The 20,319-nt window shown below is 34.6% G+C and overlaps 1 protein-coding gene and 1 long non-coding RNA gene across 6 annotated transcripts; both read left to right on the top strand.

Annotated features, from left to right (window-relative positions):
* The first annotated feature begins 9,466 nt into the window (after nucleotides 1-9,466).
* LOC110899752 lies at nucleotides 9,467-12,483 on the top strand. 5 transcript variants are annotated; one of them, XR_004876384.1, is made up of 6 exons: nucleotides 9,467-9,758; nucleotides 9,887-10,223; nucleotides 10,313-11,150; nucleotides 11,409-11,473; nucleotides 11,564-11,844; nucleotides 11,935-12,483. It is a non-coding gene; the product is annotated as an uncharacterized LOC110899752 (long non-coding RNA). The 5 variants fall into 5 exon arrangements; XR_004876387.1 differs by having other exon boundaries at nucleotides 9,887-10,590; nucleotides 10,668-11,150; XR_004876385.1 differs by having other exon boundaries at nucleotides 9,887-10,590; nucleotides 10,664-11,150.
* A 5,053-nt stretch (nucleotides 12,484-17,536) lies between these two features.
* Nucleotides 17,537-18,769, top strand: LOC110901962 (F-box/kelch-repeat protein At3g06240). Its single transcript, XM_022148711.1, has one exon. The coding sequence runs from the start codon at nucleotides 17,537-17,539 to the stop codon at nucleotides 18,767-18,769; it is 1,233 nt and encodes a 410-aa protein (XP_022004403.1).
* The last annotated feature ends 1,550 nt before the right edge of the window (nucleotides 18,770-20,319 follow it).

Genomic DNA, 20,319 nt, shown 5'->3' with positions numbered 1-20,319 from the left:
GGTGTAAGAATTGCAAAGTTCTAGGTTAAAAATAAAAATATGTGGGGTTAAAAGTAAAAAGAAAAAACATTTTTTTAAAACCCTCAAAACATGAGATATAACACCCCCATACACAAAAATATTGCAAATTAATAGTATATAAACGTAGAAGTAAGTTAGTAAGGCCATCCGTAGTCATAAAGCCCCTTGTGGGGCGTTATGTGACACGTGTCATGCCACGTTACACGGCGGCTTTATTTGGCGTTATATCACTAGAGCCCGTAGTCATAAAGCTCCTACCCATCATTAACTAATTATTAATTTTCAATTTTATTAATTAATTATAAAAAACCTTACTTGTTTGTGATTGGTCAAAAGTTTAAAAGGAACCTCCATAACGCCGCGAAATACATGGCGCCTCCCCCCTTTTTGCACCATAACGCCACCCGTTGCGGTGTGCGGGGCGCTATGGGGCGTTATGGCCCAAAAAACGCCACTCTTAACGCCCCACTACAGGTAGACTAAGACCTAAGACCATGTGTAGTGGTACACATGAATAATGTCCCCACCCATGGGCGTTGTGCGACACGTGTCATCCCAGTTAGCAAACAGGCATTATGAGGCGTTTTTCATATATAGGTGTAGTTGGATAATACCCAATAATGTCTAATGATTACCCAATGATTATCTTTTAAAAAAATAAAACAAAAAATAATACTTGGAAGCTTTTGATTGGTCAAACAATAATGGAGAAACATTCCACCGGCGTTCTTTACATGTCTTCCCCCATTTTCTGAAAACAACGCATTCCCCCCATTTTCTAAAAACAATGCCTAAGGGGGCGGTGGCGGCGGCGTTTTGAGGTGTGGATTTCCGAGAAAAAGCCCAAAAATTGGGCCACTATGGGTGGTCTAAGACATAAATTTGAGAAAGTAAATTACGAGATGGGTTACGTTAATCATTAGTCTGGCTAAACCATTTGAGATGGGTGACAAGTTTTAGTTTATTTGGGGTTGTATATTTAATTTATTAGTTTAGAACACAGTGTATTTGTAATTTTATATATACTAAATAAATAAAAAAAATATTATATTTTTAAAAACCTCATTTATTATATGTATTGAGTAAATATAATTTTATATATTAAATAATAAAAAAATTATATCTTTAAGAACCTCGTTTATTGTGCGGGTTGAATAAATGAAATTTTATATACGAAACAATAAAAAAGTTATATTTAAAAAAAAACCATGTGTATTCACGGGTGGAAGAAATATAATTTTATAAACTAAATAATAAAAAAATTATATTTTAAAAAACTACGTGTATTATACAGCTTGAATAAAGCTAATTTTGTATAGCAAATAATAAAAAAATGTTATATATTTAAAAACCTTGTGTATTACACGGGTCTATCTATTGTTAAAAAAATCTTTAAAATGATATCTTTAAGAACCTCTTTTGTTGTGCGAGTTGAATAAAAATGGATTTTTTTTGTTATTTTTTAAATTAGGTTAATACTATTTTAAATTTTTGGTTTGATTAATAAGTTGTTTAATATAATTTCTCATAGTTACAATAATAACACTAACAATAAATAATATGCATACAATGTTTTTTTGTTTAGATAAGACTTTACGATTTGAAGTTAAGAACCTCTTTTGTTGTGCGGGTTGAATAAAAATGGATTTTTTTGTTATTTTTTAAATTAGGTTAATACTATTTTAAATTTTTGGTTTGATTAATAAGTTGTTTAATATAATTTCTCATAGTTACAATAATAACATTAACAATAAATAATATGCATACAACGTTTTTTTTTGTTTAGATAAAACTTTACGATTTGAAGTTTAGTTTATGCCAATAATTTAGGGTTGAAAGATTTATATTAATTTGATTTAAATTAAATAATAATTATCTACAATTAAGGATGGTCTAGAATAATGACAATTGTCCCAAAGTTGTTTTTTTATTATATAAAGTATAGATCTAGACATTGATGTTAAATATTTAGCTAAAACTCAATTTAACGTGTCTTATATAAAAATGTTAAATATTTTAATGAAAAGATGAAAAAAATGAAATTATTATGTTAAATTTAAACATGGTGTTAAGATCGTGATCCTTGAACGGATTGTTTTTATCTTCGCAAGATAATGATTATAACCTCAAATTAGAATATATTTAATATTTTTTAATATTATAAAAAAATCTTGTTTTAGTGTTCTTCCATGATAAGATTTATATTAATTTGATTTAAATTAAATAATAATTATCTACAATTAAGGATGGTCTAGAATAATGACAAGTGTTCTAAAGTTGGTTTCTTTTATTATATAGTATAGATATAGATTTATATATAGAACGAATTTTTATCTTTTTTTTTTCAAAAAAGTTTGGCACACTCTCTGGGCTAGGCCTGGATTTTTACATTTGTTCAAAAAACCAAAAAAAAAAAAAAACAATGAAAACAACTAATTAGAGGAGGACAAGTAAGCACAAGCAGTGAACAGATAATTCTAATTTGAAGGATTGTCCGAAAACTTTAGATGAGTTAAAGATAATTAAAGTGGGTTCAAGATGAAGATTGTTTGGTTTATTAGTTTAAAAAGTTTCAATTATCAGTTATCAGGTTATCAAATATGTTTATCTAGTTAGTTTATTTACTTATTTAATGGAGTTTCAATTGAGTTAGAATTAGTAAGGCCACCCCTAGTGGGGCTTGATATCACGGGAGAATGGAGCATAGCGCCCCATAGCGCCGTCAAACACCAATACGACGGGCACTATGGGTGATTGAATCCTGGTCCCCGTGAAGAGCATTACGTCGTCGCTCATCCTCCCCACTCACACACATATATACATACATACATATATATAAAGCCCCATACATATATAATCCCACTATACCCTCTTGTGATATAAAGCCCTATAAATCCTCTCTCTTACGCGTTTTGTCACTTGTTGCATAACGCTCCCTAAGGGGTTTTTTAACTACACATGGTCTAATGGGTTAGTAAAATAAGATAGTTGAAGGTATTGTATTATTGTACTTTCATTGATTAATAATAAAAAAAGAGGCGAACAATTTTGTTCAATCTCTTGTTTTTATCTCGAACAAGGGCTTTATAAATTAGCTCCATCACATCTCACACTCTGATAATTCGACTCCTTCATAGCACACAATCCGATAATCAGGCTCCCCCATAGTCTATACTTTGGTAATCAAGCTATTTCATTAGCACACTGAAAATCTAGCTCATTTACAACCAACTTAAACAAACGTAAAAGTCGATGTCTATTCAAGTTAGGTATGGCAATCGAACCCGAAACCCAACACATTTGGGACGGGTTTGGTGTCGGTTAATCGGGTTTGAGACGGGATTGGGAATAGTTTTTATTTTTTTCGCAAGTTAGGGACGAGTTTGGGATTTGGTGGTACACCCGTTTACCTGATAAAGTGTACCCGTTTACCTAATATAATTTCTTTAATATTATCAAATATGCATATATATGATACATCCATTCTTTTACATATAGGTATTTTGTTCTGTATACATTGTAGTTATTTGATATATTTTTATAATCTATATCTATACATATAATAAAAGAAACCACTTTGAGAACACTTGTCATCATATTAAGTCATGTCTTACGGATAATTATAATTTTAATTTAATCTCTTCTAATTAATTATAGATAATCCTCCTACTAAATATTATTTAGTTTAATTATTACTTTTATATTTATCTATTTACTTCAAATTCAAACTTAGTTATCTAATTTGATATTAGGGTAAATTACGATTTTGGCCCATGTGGTTATATCACTTTTAACTTTTTAGCCCAAAAAGGAATTTTTTAACATCTGAACCCTTAACGTCTTTTTTTCTAACCTTTTTGGACCCCAACGTCTTTTTTTTCTAAAAAGATTCGTTTTTTGGCTAAAAGGGTAAAAGTGATATCACCACAGGGGCCAAAATCGTAATTTACTCTTGATATTTGATGCAGCGCGTGAAACGAAAAAATGAAGATTACACGTTGATTCTACGAATACCCGTGTAGCTCTTCCCCAACCCCAAATTGTAACCCCAAAGGCCACAGAATTTGAAGTGAAAAATCAGTTTTCACAAAATTCAATTCTGAACTTTTCATTAGCTTTAGCAACATATAAATAAAGACTGAAATTCGAAACGGGCCTAAAAAAGATAACGGGCCAAACACACGGCCTAAAACAAAAAGCCCAAAATAGTTCAAAAAACATAAAACTGCAAATAAGTAATAGAAATAAGCGTTTTTTGGGCCGGACGATGACCCAAACCGCCATGGGCAGTTTGCAGCAAGTTGGAGCTCGTTCTCGCCTTCGAATCGCCTGGTCGCACGTCCCAAACGGACCCTCGTAGCCCAAGTTAGAGCCATTTTAGTGAAGGCCCTTTTCTTACGCGGTCTTGGGCCTCCAAGTACAAAATAGCCCGTTCCTCCACACTTGGGCCCACATCATTCCCCCCTGGATAGACAAAATTCGCCCTCGAATTACCAGCAGTTTCATCATCAGAAGACTCTCCATAATAAGGCAACAGATGCTTCACGTTAAACACGTCAGCACAACGAATGTGACTAGGCAGTTTTAGACGATATGCATTTGGATTGATCTTCTTCACGATTTCAACTGGGCCAATCTTCTTCGCTGATAACTTGTTGTATTCCCCAACTGTAAAGCGATCTTTAGTCAAAACAGCCCAAACAAAGTCACCTTCCTCGAACTCAACATGCCTACGCTTGGGCCCACATCAATATTAACTATATATTTGAACGTTTTGTTTAGTTTGGTATCAAATATACAGGTTACGAAACTTAAAATAAAATTAACTAATATTATTTATCGTTTCTACATTTACAAGTTTTAAATAAATGGTTAAATTTATTGAGACTTCGTTACATTTATAAGTTTTAAATAAAGGGTTAAATTTATTGAGAGTTTGTTAACAAATTTTACTACAATATAATAATCTATTTATATCAATATGAATATATATTTATACTATACTATATAATAAAACATTAATGTGTAACATCTATCATTCATTGTAAGCATTTATTTTATAATTTTCTCGCCTCACTTCCAAACTTATCTTATATTAATTAAATAAATAAATGAATAATGAGCTAATATTAAATTTCATCCTACTTTAAATTTTGAATACCATTCTTCTATTTTTCTAATAAAATATGATTCTAAAATTTAAATTGTTAATTTAAGATATTTTTAAATAAAACAAATTATTTATCACGAAAACCAAACTTTGTATTAATATATGAAATATTTTTATTTTCATTACTAAAAAAATTATTATATCAATTTTATTACATAACTTATAAATCAATTTGTCGGAATTGGTACCAACATTTTATCACTCAAATAGATGTTGATTTGCTTCTTGAATAACATATTTTCTTTTCAAGAACCATCTTCACAATCACCATATCCATCGCGTATCAAGTATTATCCATTAGTATATTGAAAGATATGACTTTTTTATTATTGGTATATAAAATTAGATTTATTAAACCCGTGTAATACACATGTTTTTTTATAGATATACCTTTTTTATTATGTACTATACAAAATTACATTTATTTGACCCGTGTAATAGAGGAGGTTTTTTAAGATATAACTTTTTGTTATTTGATATATAAAGTTAGATTTATTCAATTCGTACACGGGGTTTTTTTAAGGATATATATTTTCCCCTCTATTATTTATCAAAAGTTTCTCTAGAGACATATTTACTATTCAATTTTCTTGCAATCCTATTGGCTATTAGTCCATCTGGTCAGTCTATCATTGGCCACATGAGCGGAGTATTTTTTTTAATTTGGTAACATCACCATCTCCACCGCACACTAGCCATTATGATTCCGGCCACCGCTGATCACCCCGGCAAGCACAAATTTTGGGACAAAGCCCACGAACAAAGCTCCAAATATACGGGTTTGAGACTGAAAATGGGGGGAGAGTGTGGAGAAGTTCGTGAGAGTCTGTAGCCGCCACCTCAACCGCGATCAAAACCCTAGAGGTTGGTCTTTTACACTTATGTTGCTTCAGGATGGTCGCCCCGTTTTCTCTGTTTACTTTGTTGATTTCTTTGACTATCAAAGAAAAGGTGGGACATTGATTCTAGGGATGGAGACATTGAAGAAGGCGGCGAATGGGTTTGGGGCGTATGGGTGTACGATAAGTGGGTCGGGTAGCACGGTGGTGGTGCGTGGTGACGGTGATGGCGAATCCGTTTAGTGAGAAGGACGGTTGAAGCTTTGCCTTTTGAATCTTCATAAACTGCAAACCAGCCAACCAAATGGAGCACATTGTCTATAAGTATTAATTTACAACTGTCGGTGGAACAGAAAATATCAATGTATTGGAGATTGTTACAACTCTTTCTCAACCTTTACACATTTGGTCCCTTAACGAATTTTAAAGTTAGCTTTTAAACACATTTCCATTTACGGGCTTTTTGGCTTCATTTGTAACTTGTAAGCATTTAGAGAGGGAAGGGGAGACATTGGAGAACAGATAAAGGAAGGCGACAGGCACTAAGGCGGAGTATGAGATGATGTTCTTTCTCACTCTCCGGCGAATCACTGCTACAGCGGTGGTGAATGGTCGATCCAAGGTATGACTTCAGTACCATCCTTCCGTCTTTGACCTTCGCCGCTAGAAACCTAACTAGCCGGGACCCCTCTTTTCCGGTGGTGTAAACGCTACCTAAGACGTCTGTCACTATACCCTCTGTATCATAGCCAGCCGTACGCGATTGTGTCCAGCGGCGGTGCCGCCGCTCACCAACAACCGATTCCGTTCAAAACCCCAACCACTATTATCCTCATGCGCGTGATTTACGGAAAGATGAAGATGAGGACGAAGACGATGGAGGTTTTGTGGTGGTGTTTTGTGATGGTAGTCTTTTGTGGTTATGGTGTTTTGTAGTGGTAGCATTATTGATGGCGGTTGTAGACACTAGAGAGACTTAGTAGACTAGAGAGAAAACCCTGGGTTTGCATTAATGCCCATAGGTTTTCTTTGAAGAACACAAAAGATGGCACGTGACGTGTATTTACAAAACTTGAACTTTTAATAACTTTAAAATTGAAGCAGCTACTTCAACTATTAATTATAACATAACTATTCCAAGTAGGTTCAAATGAAAAGGTTAAACACCAGATAAGAAAATATAACTAAACACATTGATGTGGCCTTTGCTAAATAACAAGTTATCTAATAGTAATATAAAAAGGTTGGTAATAAACAAATTAACATAGTAATAAAAAAAGGTTGGTAATAAACAAATTAGCAACGGCATAATAGGCTAACAAAATGGTCATGTTACTCAACTTTTGAGAAAAAATTTTAGATGAATAATAGCATGTTGACGAAAACTATGATATTAAGAAATAACTTAAATTTTTTAACAATACATCTATATAAATTCACCAACGTCACTTAGTTGTTCAGTAAAGTTCATAATATTATGTTTTATAAAATTTTGTCTTTATTGTTTTAATGTATTTATCTTTATCAACGTCATGATGGAGCCTACCGCCACAACACGCAATCATTAGCACTAAAAGTTTGCTAAAATTTGTACTTAAAATTGAAAAGGTTAGATATGATTAATTGTAGCTCACTTGGTAGAGGCTCTTGCCTCTTAGGCCTTGTGTAGTGGGGCTCCATCTCACCTCATAAAGCCCCATAAAGCCCTTGAACACCATTACGGGGGGCTTTATGAGATGAAAATGGGGGGAGGGCGCTACTTTTTTCACGGCGTTTTGTTGTTTCCATTTTCCACTTTGGTCCCTGCATTTTACACTTTGGTTATGATGAGGTAGGGGCTTTATGACTACGGGCTCTAGTGACATAAAGCCCCTGTGTGACGTGGCACGACACGTGTCGCATAACGCCCACAAAAGGGCTTTATGACTACACATGGCCTTAGTGGGAGGTCTTGGGTTCAATCCCAAGCAAGGTGTAGTTCAAAATTTGGTGTAATTTAGAAGATGTAATATTTGCCATTCAAAAAAAAAGATATGATTAATTTATTTATGATGACAACTTTATTTTTTGGGATTTATATTTCGATTGCTATAACGAGTGAGTGTTAGTATTAGACCGATATCGTAATTAACCGAATCGCTATTGATTTTACTTCTGCCGCAACGCGGCGGGAGAATCCGCTAGTTGTTTTAATTTGATGGTATTAAGGGCTTAAAGGTTTTCAAAGGAACCCTCTAAAAGTTTTTTTAACAAAAACTAACCCCTCAACTATTATGACTTTTACTCATAGTGCATATAATTTTTTATACAATTAACAAAGAGTACAATTATACATCTGTTAGAAACTGTAAACAAACAAACAAGTATTGTAGTTAAAAACATAAAGAAAATGTTTTGTTTTCATCTTCTGTAGCTCAAAGTAATGATACTCAAGAACCATGATTATATGAATTAAAAACATGATCACCTTTTCCACTTACGTGTATTAATATTAATTAAATATTATTTATTTTTGCACTTGATTATCAAACAACATAACTAAATTATCTGTCAAATTAAATGGTAACATATTTTTTTCAAGAAAGTATAATTATACTCCGTGCATTATTCGATTATTTTAAGCCTTTAAGCCGTTCAAATTAGTAAGTATCTTTTACAAAATAAAAATAAGTTATTTTGTTTAACAATTATAACACTTTCTATTTTGAAAAAAAAAAACAGAGAATTCCTAAAAAGTAGTAATTTGTTTACATAATAAAAACAAAAATACGAGATTACTTTATTTCAACTAACTAATTAATTATTAATGGCAAAAAGTTGATATTTATTTTTATTACTATTCATGTATACGATATTATAATGCATGAGGGAGGGGTATTTTAAGATACCCAAAAAATAAGAACTTTTCCCCCACTTTATTTATAGAAAGACCCCTAAAATGAGGGTAGTTTAGTCTTTTAAACACGATTTTTTTAGCCCCTAAACTTATTACACTTAAATCCCTGACTTTTAACAAAATTATAAATAATTAGTTACATTTTCCCCCTCCACAACAAACTTGTAATTCTTTTTAGTATTCTTGTCATATTTTTTAAACTGTGATGTTTTAAAAACACTCAAAGATACCGTAACGATCTACTCATTTTTGTCGAGGTTTCGATGTTTCTTTTGATCAATATTAACAGGTGGATTAAAATGTACAAGTAAAAGATGCCTTTAATATACAAGTGATTTAAAAAGATACTAATGACCCATAGAAGCATGTACAACTCATGACTAACAGTTGAAATAAAAAACAACTAACAAAGAAAAAAATACTACCACACAACATATTAAAACAAGTATTTAGAATATGTTTGGAATACAGATGTAATTTTCTAAAGTACAAAGTTTTAAGCCACAAAATACAAACTTTTAAAGCATTGAGTGAATTTTGAACAACCAACTCTATTCCATTTCCTTTCCTTTATCCAAATTTTGAATTTGAATTCCCGTAACTATCTCAAAACCCTGATCATGAGCCTTTTTCTCTCATTTGCAGAGCGAGAAGAGAGAAAAAAAAGGCGCGTTAAAAACAGAATGAGAAGAGAGAGACGGGAAGGAGAGCATGACAGGAGTCCGGCAGGGGTATTGGGTGGCGACCGAAGGCAGTGGCGGAAGGAGATCTGAAGTCTGATCGGCGGCTAGGGTGTGACGCTGGTGGCTCAGATTAAACTCAAACTCGACAGGTCCATCACTCTGAAACATGTAGATCTAAACTTACTACAAAACCCTGATTTCATGTTTATTGTTTATCACATAAACTTACAGTTTTGATTACGAGTTATTTCCTATTTTAGCATTGTTTTTCTTTCAGAACGAAGAGGGTGTTGTGCCTTCTATAGAAGAGGAACATAGGGCGTACAATGTTGATCTTATCTCTGCCACTAAGGATTAATGTTTTGTTTGAGCACATACAGAAGATGTTGTCTGGTGACACAACTGTGATTGCTGAAACAGGAGATTCTTGGTTCAATTGCCAGAATGTAAAACTTCCAGGGGGATGCAGGTAAGCATCAAATGGGGCATTAATTCATCAAATAACAAATTTTTTTATCATTGCATTTTGATGATTGAAGCCAGGTGTTGTAAGTATGAATTTCATATGCAATATGGGTCAATTGGCAGGTAGAGCCTTTACTTCAACAAACATAGTATGTTTTTTTTTTCTGACACACTATATACTCTGTTTATTTTGGATTTCTTTATCGACTTCAGATTTGTGTTGATTTTGTTAAATCAGGTACTCAAATTAGATTAATTGTGTTTATCAAGAATGTCGCAGTATAACCGTTGGTTTATATGCCATAACCAACCAACTGAGCTTAGTGAAGACATACCCTCAGAGGGTTTTGTCATGTTAGTAAAACATACAGAATTAAATTTTACTTGTAGCATTATATCTCTGAATGGCTAGATTGTATTAAAAAAATAAATTATTATTTTTGGCATCGGGGGTGGCGTGTTTAGTGGTGTCTCCCGAAGGAAACCGAGGAGGCTCAACGAAATGACCGAAGCATTGTGAGTGTCTCTTCCTTTATTTTCATCTCTTAAATGTTCCAACAATTATGTAAATTTTGAACTTTACAATTAGACAGGGAACCAGACATACTGGTGGTACATGAATTTTAGTTGAATGGCAACTTTGAGAACATGCTTATGATGTTGATAGTGAGATGTATCCGAAAACATGAAAAAAAAAATATGGTGGCTTCGGTCTTGGGTAGTTGTGGCTCATTACAAGCTCGATCTGGTGATGGCTAACTTCATGAAAGTTTTGTGTGGTCAAGAAATTTATAGGTATGCTTTAATGGAATTGGGACATAATGCACCTGACCTCCCTTTGGCCATACTCACGTATTTGCATCATATCAAAAGATGTGAGTTACAAATACAATTTAGAATTTCTAATTCTAACCCGTTGATTTCCGGTTGTAGCTATTTCTTTTAACCATTATCAGGTGAGGAGACTGCTATAATTTGTTGAGAAACTAATAAATACAAAGGAAAAAAGAAAAGGAATCTGATTGTATATCGTCTGACTACAATCAAAGACGGTTCACTCTATTGCACTCCACAAGGTTATTCATCTTTAGAGATCATCAAGTTCTTGTAGACAATGTTAGAAAACAGATTCCAGTTCAATTGCGTGTAACACATACTTTTTTACAAAACCGTTGTCTACTAGAATCTAACCATCCACAACTACCTTTTGATTTCTAACGTTTGATTGTTGGTTATTATACCCTTTTAGCTATTTGTATTGCATCTACTTTTTTCCAGTTACTTTTTTGGTATTTCTAAATCATGCTCATTATCTTATTTGTAACCATTGACAGGTGAAAATGGTGTTCCTCCTAGAATAAAGCCAGAAACTTGTAGGCGCCGTAAAGGAGCAAGCATGGTTGGTATCACCGTATCATTCTATTTATATTGTTTCTTTTGTATGTTTTGGAGATATTGAAGCTAACATGGGTTTATGCACTACATGTAGACATTCAGTCAAACTGGTTTATTTAGAATCTAGGTCACTTGCATTCAGTCAAACTGAATTTTTGGTTCAATGCCCAATTTGAATCTGACCTCGAGGAAGTTATACATAGAGTTTCACCATAACAAGCCAGGGGCACATTATGGTGGCATGCTCATAGCCAATGGCTACGCACTATGGTCTATGGTTCACTTGTTATCCGTCCAAAGTCTGGTTCTAACTTCTAAGTCCGATTCTTCATATCCCTTTCCAAAGCCCAAAATCGAGTTTCCTGTGTATTCTAGGTAAATAGCTTATATAACTAAACTGATCAAACTCTTGGTCATTGATTAATTTATTGAATTTATAAATAGCATTTTTGTTGATGATGATAGGTATAGGTGAGTGGTGGGACAGAAAAGTAATCAGTGTTTAACGCCAAGTGTTGTTTAGGGGTGCAACACCGAATGTATATACAGATTGTGGTGGTTGGGTGTGGCCACGATGGCAGACGATGTTCTGTATGAAGACCACGACTGGTTGGTTGCGACTCGAGTGAAAGATCATTTGGGAAGAATGACGGTGGAAGAGAAAATCGCTCAGATGGTCTAGATTGAAAGGCTTGCAGCTCTACTCCTGATATTATGAGGCCCTATGTTTTAGGTGCTGTTTGTTTTTTTTCCCAGAAGCTCTTCTGAGCACTTATGTCTGCGTCGCGCAGAGGCGCGCAGACATAAGGTTCCTGCAGAGTGTTTGTTTTCTTGAAGATCTGCAGACCAAAAACGTCTGCGAGGCCTCTTCCCCAAGCAGACCTGTCCACAAGTCTTCTAACCTCTGCAGACCTCTTCACCCTCTTCAAAACATTCATCTGCCCCACATCTCCGCCACCACCTCCCTGCTCCGCCACCACCTCCCTGCTCCGCCACCACATCTGCTCCACCTCCGACACCACCTCCCTGCTCCGCCACCACCTCCCTGCTCCGCCACCACACCTGCTCCACCACCTCCCTGCTCCGCCACCACATCTGCTCCACTCCGCCACCACCTCTGCTCCACCTCCGACATCTGCTCCACTCCGACACCATCTCCAAGTCTGCTCCAGCCCCAAATCGACATCACAAACAAAACCCCCAAATCGACATCACAAACAAAACCCTAAATCGGCGGTGGTGGTGGGTTTTGATGGCGGTGGTGGAACGAAGAGAGAGAGAGACGTAGAAAGAGAGGGGGCGGCGGTGGTGGTGGGTTTTGATGGCGGTGGTGGAACGAAGAGAGAGAGACCAGAGAGACAGAGAGAGAGGGAGCGGCAGGAGAGAGAGAGGGAAAGAAGAGAGAGATCGGCGGGTTTTGATGGCGGTGGTGGTGGCCGACGTGGTGGTGGCGGATGGTTGTGGTGGTGGTAGATGGCAGAGAGAGAGAGAAGAGAGAGGAGAAGTCTGTGGGTTTCAATGGTGTGAAGAGGTTTTAATGTAAAAAAAAAACAAACTCTCTTTTCCTTGCAGACTGCAGACATTTGGTCCACCTCTTCTCTGCAGATGTGGTCCGCAGACTGCAGACCTTTTCCTGCAGAAAAAACAAACACCACCTTAATGTAAATATCAGGTGAAATTGTGAATGATATATTGTTGTTTTAAATGAAGGAAGCTTACTAATTGGTGGAGGGAGTGTTTCATTATTTTTTAATCCCATATAAAATACATTGGGTTTGACTCTCACCACAAACTTTCAAATACGTTACTGCAGGCTTGGAAGTGGTTTTTGAAATGATTTTACTGTCATTAATTAAAAATTAAACCAACTTTATATGCTGCTTGTTCCCAAACCAAAAAAAAGGAACCCATTAAATTCTCAACAAAAGTAAAAAACGATTATAATACTTAGCCTATTTGATTTTGATTTTTATTAGGGATTGATTTTAGTCAAATTCTTAGCAAAAGTAAAAAAATATATATATACCCGATGTCAAAAAGTTTTGGCAGCGTGGAGCCAAAAAGCACGGGGTGGCATGTTATGGATTCCTAGTTGGTTTTAATCACACACTAACATTTACTTAATTGGGCATGAAGCGGCATGTGGCAGCGTGGAGCCAAAAAGCACGGGGTGGGATGTGGCATGGAAGAGTGGTGTGGTGTAAACACGTGACATACACTTTATATAGTTATTTTATTGTTAAAAAATAAAACAATAGCACCTACCAATAACAACCATCCACCTCACCATGCCAAGCCCCTCCACGTTGGGGAAGATCATGCCGCCCTCACCACAACGCCAGCCACCACGCCAAGGAAGGGCCGGTGTAGCAGCGTGGTTGAGGCCTCCACACCTCCTCCACCCTGCCACACCATATGGTCTTATAGCATTGTCATCAATCTTTCATCCTAATTCAAAAACACTAAGAAAGAAACAAAATATTATAAAAACTAAAAGATGGTATGTTACAATATATCACAAAAGGATTGATAAACTAACATAAACATGAACCGCTTGTTAATTTTTATCGACGCAACATCACGCGGGTTGTACCTCCATTTTTCGCCAATAGATTGTTTTTTTTTTTTTTTTTTTTTGCTAAAATCTCCTAAGTTCTACTCTTTTTATTAAGGCCCAACTTTTATCATTTTAATAAAGTCCTTGTTTAGTTTCATCTTGTTATTAAAACAATTAAAATTCATTTTGTACAAACATAATAAATTATATATTGTCTTTGTACATCATTTTGTTCAATGAATAATTATTATGATTAAAGGTACCCTTCATGTTTATAAAAAGGATAATTTTATGAATTAAATGGAATAGTATGTACAATAATATTTCTTTTTTAAAAAACAAATCATAAATGACATCAGTTTTATTATTAGAATGGTTTGAACTAAATTAAGGTACACGAACTTTTATGTTTAAGATTTATCTTCTATTTCGTGTATTACTTTATTCTATCAATAGTTTCTTGAACTATTTAGTAATGCAAATGCTAAATCTATTACTTAGTAGACATATCTGACGCATATGATGTATATCGACCACAGTGAAATTACTTACGTAAAACCTTTCAGAAAAATTACATAATAAACTCTTGTAAAAATATTACACGAATGAAAAAATTATCAGAAACAACTACAACAATGCAAAGTGTCGCCCCCGCCGCATCGCGCGGGCACACGGGCACCCTACTAGTAAATTTATATGGTTCTATCCAATCTTTTTTAGAAGAATTAGTTTAATTTTGTTGTTTCTACTTTTTTTTTGGTAGGTGAACTTCTTTTAGAAGGGCTTTCACATCCCACAAACGGGGACCTCGACCAGGTCAAGAATTAGTTGGAAGGCAGAGCTGAAGCTGGCCTGGCCGTTAAGGCTATCGCCCGGAAACCGTACCTCCCCACATGAGTATACAACCCACTGGGGTAAAGGCCGGATTAAAACCGGGTCAGCTCGGGATCGAACTTGCGTCAACAAGTTGATCCTTCATTGCCTGATGCCACTGGGCCAAGGACCCAGGAGTTGTTGTTTCTACTTAGTTATTCTTTTTTACGATAATGTTTATGTTTCTGTACGGTTCAGTGTTATCACGTCTATTTTTTATTCGGTTCCATGGTTGAGTTTTCCGCCGCAAAGCGCGGAGTCCTAAAAACTTGTTTTTTATTATTTAGTAACGGAAATTACATTTATTCAACCCATGTAATACACATATTTTTAAAGATGTAACTTTTTTATTATTTGGTATATAAAATTACATTTATTCCCGTGTAATAGATGAGGTTTCTTAAAGATGTATTATTTTATTATTTCGTAAACAATATTACATTTATTCAACTCGTGTAAAACAAACGGTTTTAAAGATATAACTTTTTATTTGGTATATAAAATTATATTTATTCAACCCGTATAATATGGTTCTTATAGATATAACTTTCTATTATTTAATATATAAAATTATATTTATTTAACCTGTGCAATAAAAGAGGTTTTTAAAGATATATTGATTATTTAGTATATAAAATTCATCTATTCGACCAACAGCCTAAGCATAACAATATCATGGGAATACAAGTTGAAACTAACAAGTAATAATAACCTAAGCATAACAACGAACGTGTTTGATGGATTGTGTGTTTGATTATAATCGATGGTGTAAAGTGGATTTTGTATACATGTTGCACCCCAAAAAATGCGTTTAAACGTAAAATGGGTCGAGTATGCTCACGTTTTGCAAAGCTTTCCTTTGTAGTCCCATGGAGAGTCGAAGGATTGGCACATATTTTTAAAGATGTAACTTTTTTATTATTTAGTATATAAAATTACATTTATTCAACCCATGTAATAAATGAGGTTTCTTAAAGATGTATTATTTTATTATTTGGTAAACAATATTATATTTATTTAACTCGTGTAAAACAAGCGGTTGTAAATATATAACTTTTTTATTTGTTATATAAAATTATATTTATTCAACCCGTACAATATGGTTCTTATAGATATAACTTTTTATTATTTAATATATAAAATTATATTTATTCAACTCGTGCAATAAAAGAGGTTTTTAAAGACATATTCTGTTATCATTTAGTATATAAAATTCATTTATTCGACCCATGTATATTTTCGAAATTTTTTTTGAAAACCCAGTTGCGTAAAACGCAATGGAGAAAACCCAGTTGCGTAAAACGCAATGAAAAAAAAAACGTAAAAAATGACTTTTTCTAAAACGCAACGCAACAAAAACACAAAGAAATGTCTTATTTCTAAAACGCAATGACCAGAAAACACAAATAAATGTCTTATTTCTAAAACGCGATGGCCAGAAAACACTTAAAAATGTCTTATTTCTAAAACGCAATACCTAGAAAACACATAAAAATGTTTTATTTCTAAAACGCAATGGCCTAAAATACAAAAGAAACTGTTCTCTCTAAAACGCAATGAACTGAATACACATAAAAATGTGTTTACCTAAAATGCAATGAGTAAAAACACTTCAAAAATGTTTTATTTCTAAAAAGCAATGACCAGAAACTGTCTAAAACACAATGACCAGAAACTATTGTTCACAGAACCAGAAACTGTTGTTCACAGAACCAGAATTTGTCTAAAACGCAATGACCAGAACCTGTTGTTCACAGAACCAGAAAAACTGTCTACGAATGCAGTTTTGTATGTGAATTGTCTGAACCACAAAGCAGGAGATAAAAAATTGTCTACGAATGCAATTTTCCAGAGGCAATTTACAGAAAATTAAATTTTCTAATGCATTTTTATTAAAGCAGTTTAATCGGAAAAAAAAATTCCGAGCCTGGGGATCTGCCCCTTGGACCCCGCTAAGCTTTTAAATTAACGAGTTTACCCGAAATCCACAGGTATACCCGACACCTGATGGGTATATAGCCGCTAGAAACCCGACGGCTTTTAGGAAAGGTTTGGTATGAGCTTATCTAACCGGGTTTGAGGCAATTAAGATTACCTAAACCCATCTCAAACCCGATCCATTGCCATCCTTAATTCAAGTAGATATTCGTGGTCAAAACGAGTATTTTGGTGGTTATATCCTTTTTGAATATGGTGTGTAAACCAAAACATTCGAAGATACGAAACATAATTATTTGCAAATAAATTAGAGTGTGTTTTTAGATGGAGATAAAATTTGATTATTTATACCGTGTGAAACTAACTCGACAACGATTTTATATAGTCGCACATCATAAAGTTTAGTCACGATCCGTGAATATTTAAATTAATTTTGTTAATTATCTGTGGTTTTTAAAATCTACAATATATTTTAAGATAAAGATATTATATAGAGATTAAGGTTTATTTTTATTTCACAAATCAACAACTTTGCGTGGCCCAGTCTATCCCGAATCGCATAACCTTAAACTTTGGTAGTTTAAATTTAAACAAAAGGATTGATCTACTTTCCTATTGAACAAAACCCTAATTTAATGGATTCATAACTATAAATATCATTAAGATCAATCTTGCAGGTTACGAATAATAATAATAATCATGCAAACCCTAAACTCCAAACCACGTCTTCAATGGGCTATGTTGCCTTCGGAAATCATGTACCATATCTTGTCAAGAATGCCAGTGAAATCTTTGGCTCGTTTCCGGTGTGTAAGCAAGCAATGGTGCAACTACATCAACGATCCTTACCTTGAAACCATGCATGCCAAACGAGCCGCAGTGAACGATCCCACGCTCATCATGATCCATAAACTTCCATCTGAATATCCCAACTCACTCTGCACACTCAGTTTTTTGGAATATAAAGAAGAAACAGATACTTGTACTCATCTAGAGGTGAGAACGGACCCGCCGGTTATGGATTTCATGTGTAAGAGGTGGAGTTATAATAACGTAGTTCTAGGTTCTTGCAATGGTCTGCTCTATTCGTCACAGAAAGAGTTCCGCTTTGATGTCACCACTTTAATTGTGATCCATCCTCTAAAGGGAGAATGTTATGAGCTGCCACAACTCAAGACACCATTCAACCAAGATCCGGCATGGGGGAATCGTTTTTCTTATGATGTGAAGTTATGTGTCGAGTGGTCATGTGGGCTAGGCTTCGATGATTCCACCAACAGTTTCAAGATGGTGTGCATCGTGCCAAGAAAACAAGTCGACATCGTGCCAAGAAAACAAGTCGAGTCACCTGAGGGTCTATGCACCATGGTGCATGTCTTGGGCACAGATTTGTGGCGAAAGATAACCCAAGCCCCATCTTATCACGTAGAAGGTGTAGGAGTGTTTTCTAATGGATGTTTGCATTGGTTAGCTAGAGATGATCCTAATTACAGTAGAGTAATAACATTTGACATGAAGACCGAGGAATTCGGTTTAATTTATAAACCTCTTAGAAAAGGACCTCGTCGTATGTTTAATGTGCACTTGGTCAACTTATGTGGTCAAGTTGGATATGTGTATATGATCACAAACCATAGCGCGGAGGTGTGGGTGTTGAAGGAGAGAGTGTGGGTGATGCATTGTGAGTTTGAGCATAAACCATGTCTTTCTAATAGTCGCATAAATGTTTTAGGGTTTTGGAACAGAAATGGGGACATATTAGTGACATATGGAGGAGAGAAAAGGTTGTTGGTTTACAACTTAAAAGATGAAAGTTTTTATGAAGCGAGTTTTGTTGGTTGGGAAGAGGAAGGTCGAAAAGATATTCAAATGTATCAAAATAGCTTGTTTTCGACTCGTTATTCAGTCAAAAACCTAAGGAATAAACGTTAGCCAATTTGTTTGTTACCAGCTAGTAGATTTGATACAATTGTTTTTTATCCATATTTGTGCTTTCTTTTTATTATAGACTTTTTGTAGACCAAGCTAAAAAAAACTCCTTTTGATTAGCTTAATAAATTTGTCACAATCTTCAATGACCACATTTTGTATCATTTAATTTCAGTTTGAATTCAAATGGATAGTTGACTTGTGTTGTTTTCTTGGTTCAAGATTGGATTGATACAAATTTTTTTATTATCTTCCTGCATGTGGAATCAACCTAAACTTTGGATTGATTTACTTTTCTGTTTAATAAAATCCTAATTTATGTTGGGTTAATTGTGTTCGTTTATGAGTCATGGGTCGGTACGTTATTGGGTCATGGGTTCGTTCATGGGTCATTGAATAACTAACGGTTTATAGGTAAAGAAGTGGTCTAGGATTGACCGAGTTCCATGGTCGTGAACGGTGTATCTGGATCCTAAAAAGCTGGAGATCATGGGTTAATCTAGCATGTGTTTGTTTTATTTTGTTATTATAAGGCTAAAGGGTATGGGGGTCATGGTTGGGACATTATTTGCCATGTAGGAACATGAATAGAATACTACACCATCCCCTTGCTTGATCCACCATGGTTCTCATGGATTAAACCATGGCAACCATGATCCTAGTTTCCATTTTTCATGATTTCCTTTCCTTTTTCTTTAGACAAAAATTAACTAAAATAAATAAGGAGATAGTGTTTGAGTCATGGCCACACCCCTAGGGTAGTAGTTTTAAATGGTGGATTAGAGATGGGTGACATGGTGATGATGTGGAGGGTTATGGTGGTCATATGGGTCATGACCACACCCTATAGCCTAAATGAAAATGGTAGCTAGGTACAATCATAGCTAGCTATATTGTGACAACTCGAGTTTTCAAGATTCCACTTTCGCATTTATTGCACGTTCACTGTTTGTCTAGTTGTTTACTTGCACAATTGGTTGCTTTGTAACTGTATACGTTTTGGATTTGATAAGGTTTATGAATGATTTGACAAATACTTAAATGTGGTGATGAAACTGTAAATTGTATATCTTGTGCATGTAATATGTGATAGATAATTCTTAAGGGTGCTTAGTGCTAATAGTGAAATTCTAATCATTCTTAACCCTAATCCCTTTCACTAATCATCACCCAAGAATCAAAACACGTACTTTCACATTCTCCGATCCTCTCTGCAATCATCATCTTCATCATTGGCACAAGTCTTTTGCATCAATCTTGGTCTTTCAATCCATCTAGAATCAATCCAAGGTAATTGTTTAATGATTGTTTGTTGTTATCAATTCTTGATTATATGATTCATGTAAACCCTAGCTCTTCACATACTAGTTCTGTATTTACTGATTAAATTCTGATTGCTGTGAGATGATGTTGATTAGTGTGTAACAATTGCCTGATGTTAAGATACATTATATGTTAGAATCGTTGAATGATGATTGGATTGCATATGCATGAATTAGGGTTATCTGATTGTGAAAACAAAAACGTAACTGTTACAATGAAAGTTGAATGCT

The sequence above is a fragment of the Helianthus annuus genome, chromosome 13, assembly GCF_002127325.2.
Source record: "Helianthus annuus cultivar XRQ/B chromosome 13, HanXRQr2.0-SUNRISE, whole genome shotgun sequence".
In the NCBI taxonomy this organism is placed as follows: domain Eukaryota; kingdom Viridiplantae; phylum Streptophyta; class Magnoliopsida; order Asterales; family Asteraceae; genus Helianthus; species Helianthus annuus.
Note: the sequence above shows the minus strand (reverse complement) of the source record. Positions and strands in the feature narration are given on the sequence as shown.

Coding starts and splice junctions, on each gene's coding strand:
- LOC110901962 (XM_022148711.1), top strand. CDS start 17,537: ATGCAAACCCTAAACTCCAAACCACGTCTTCAATGGGCTATGTTGCCT.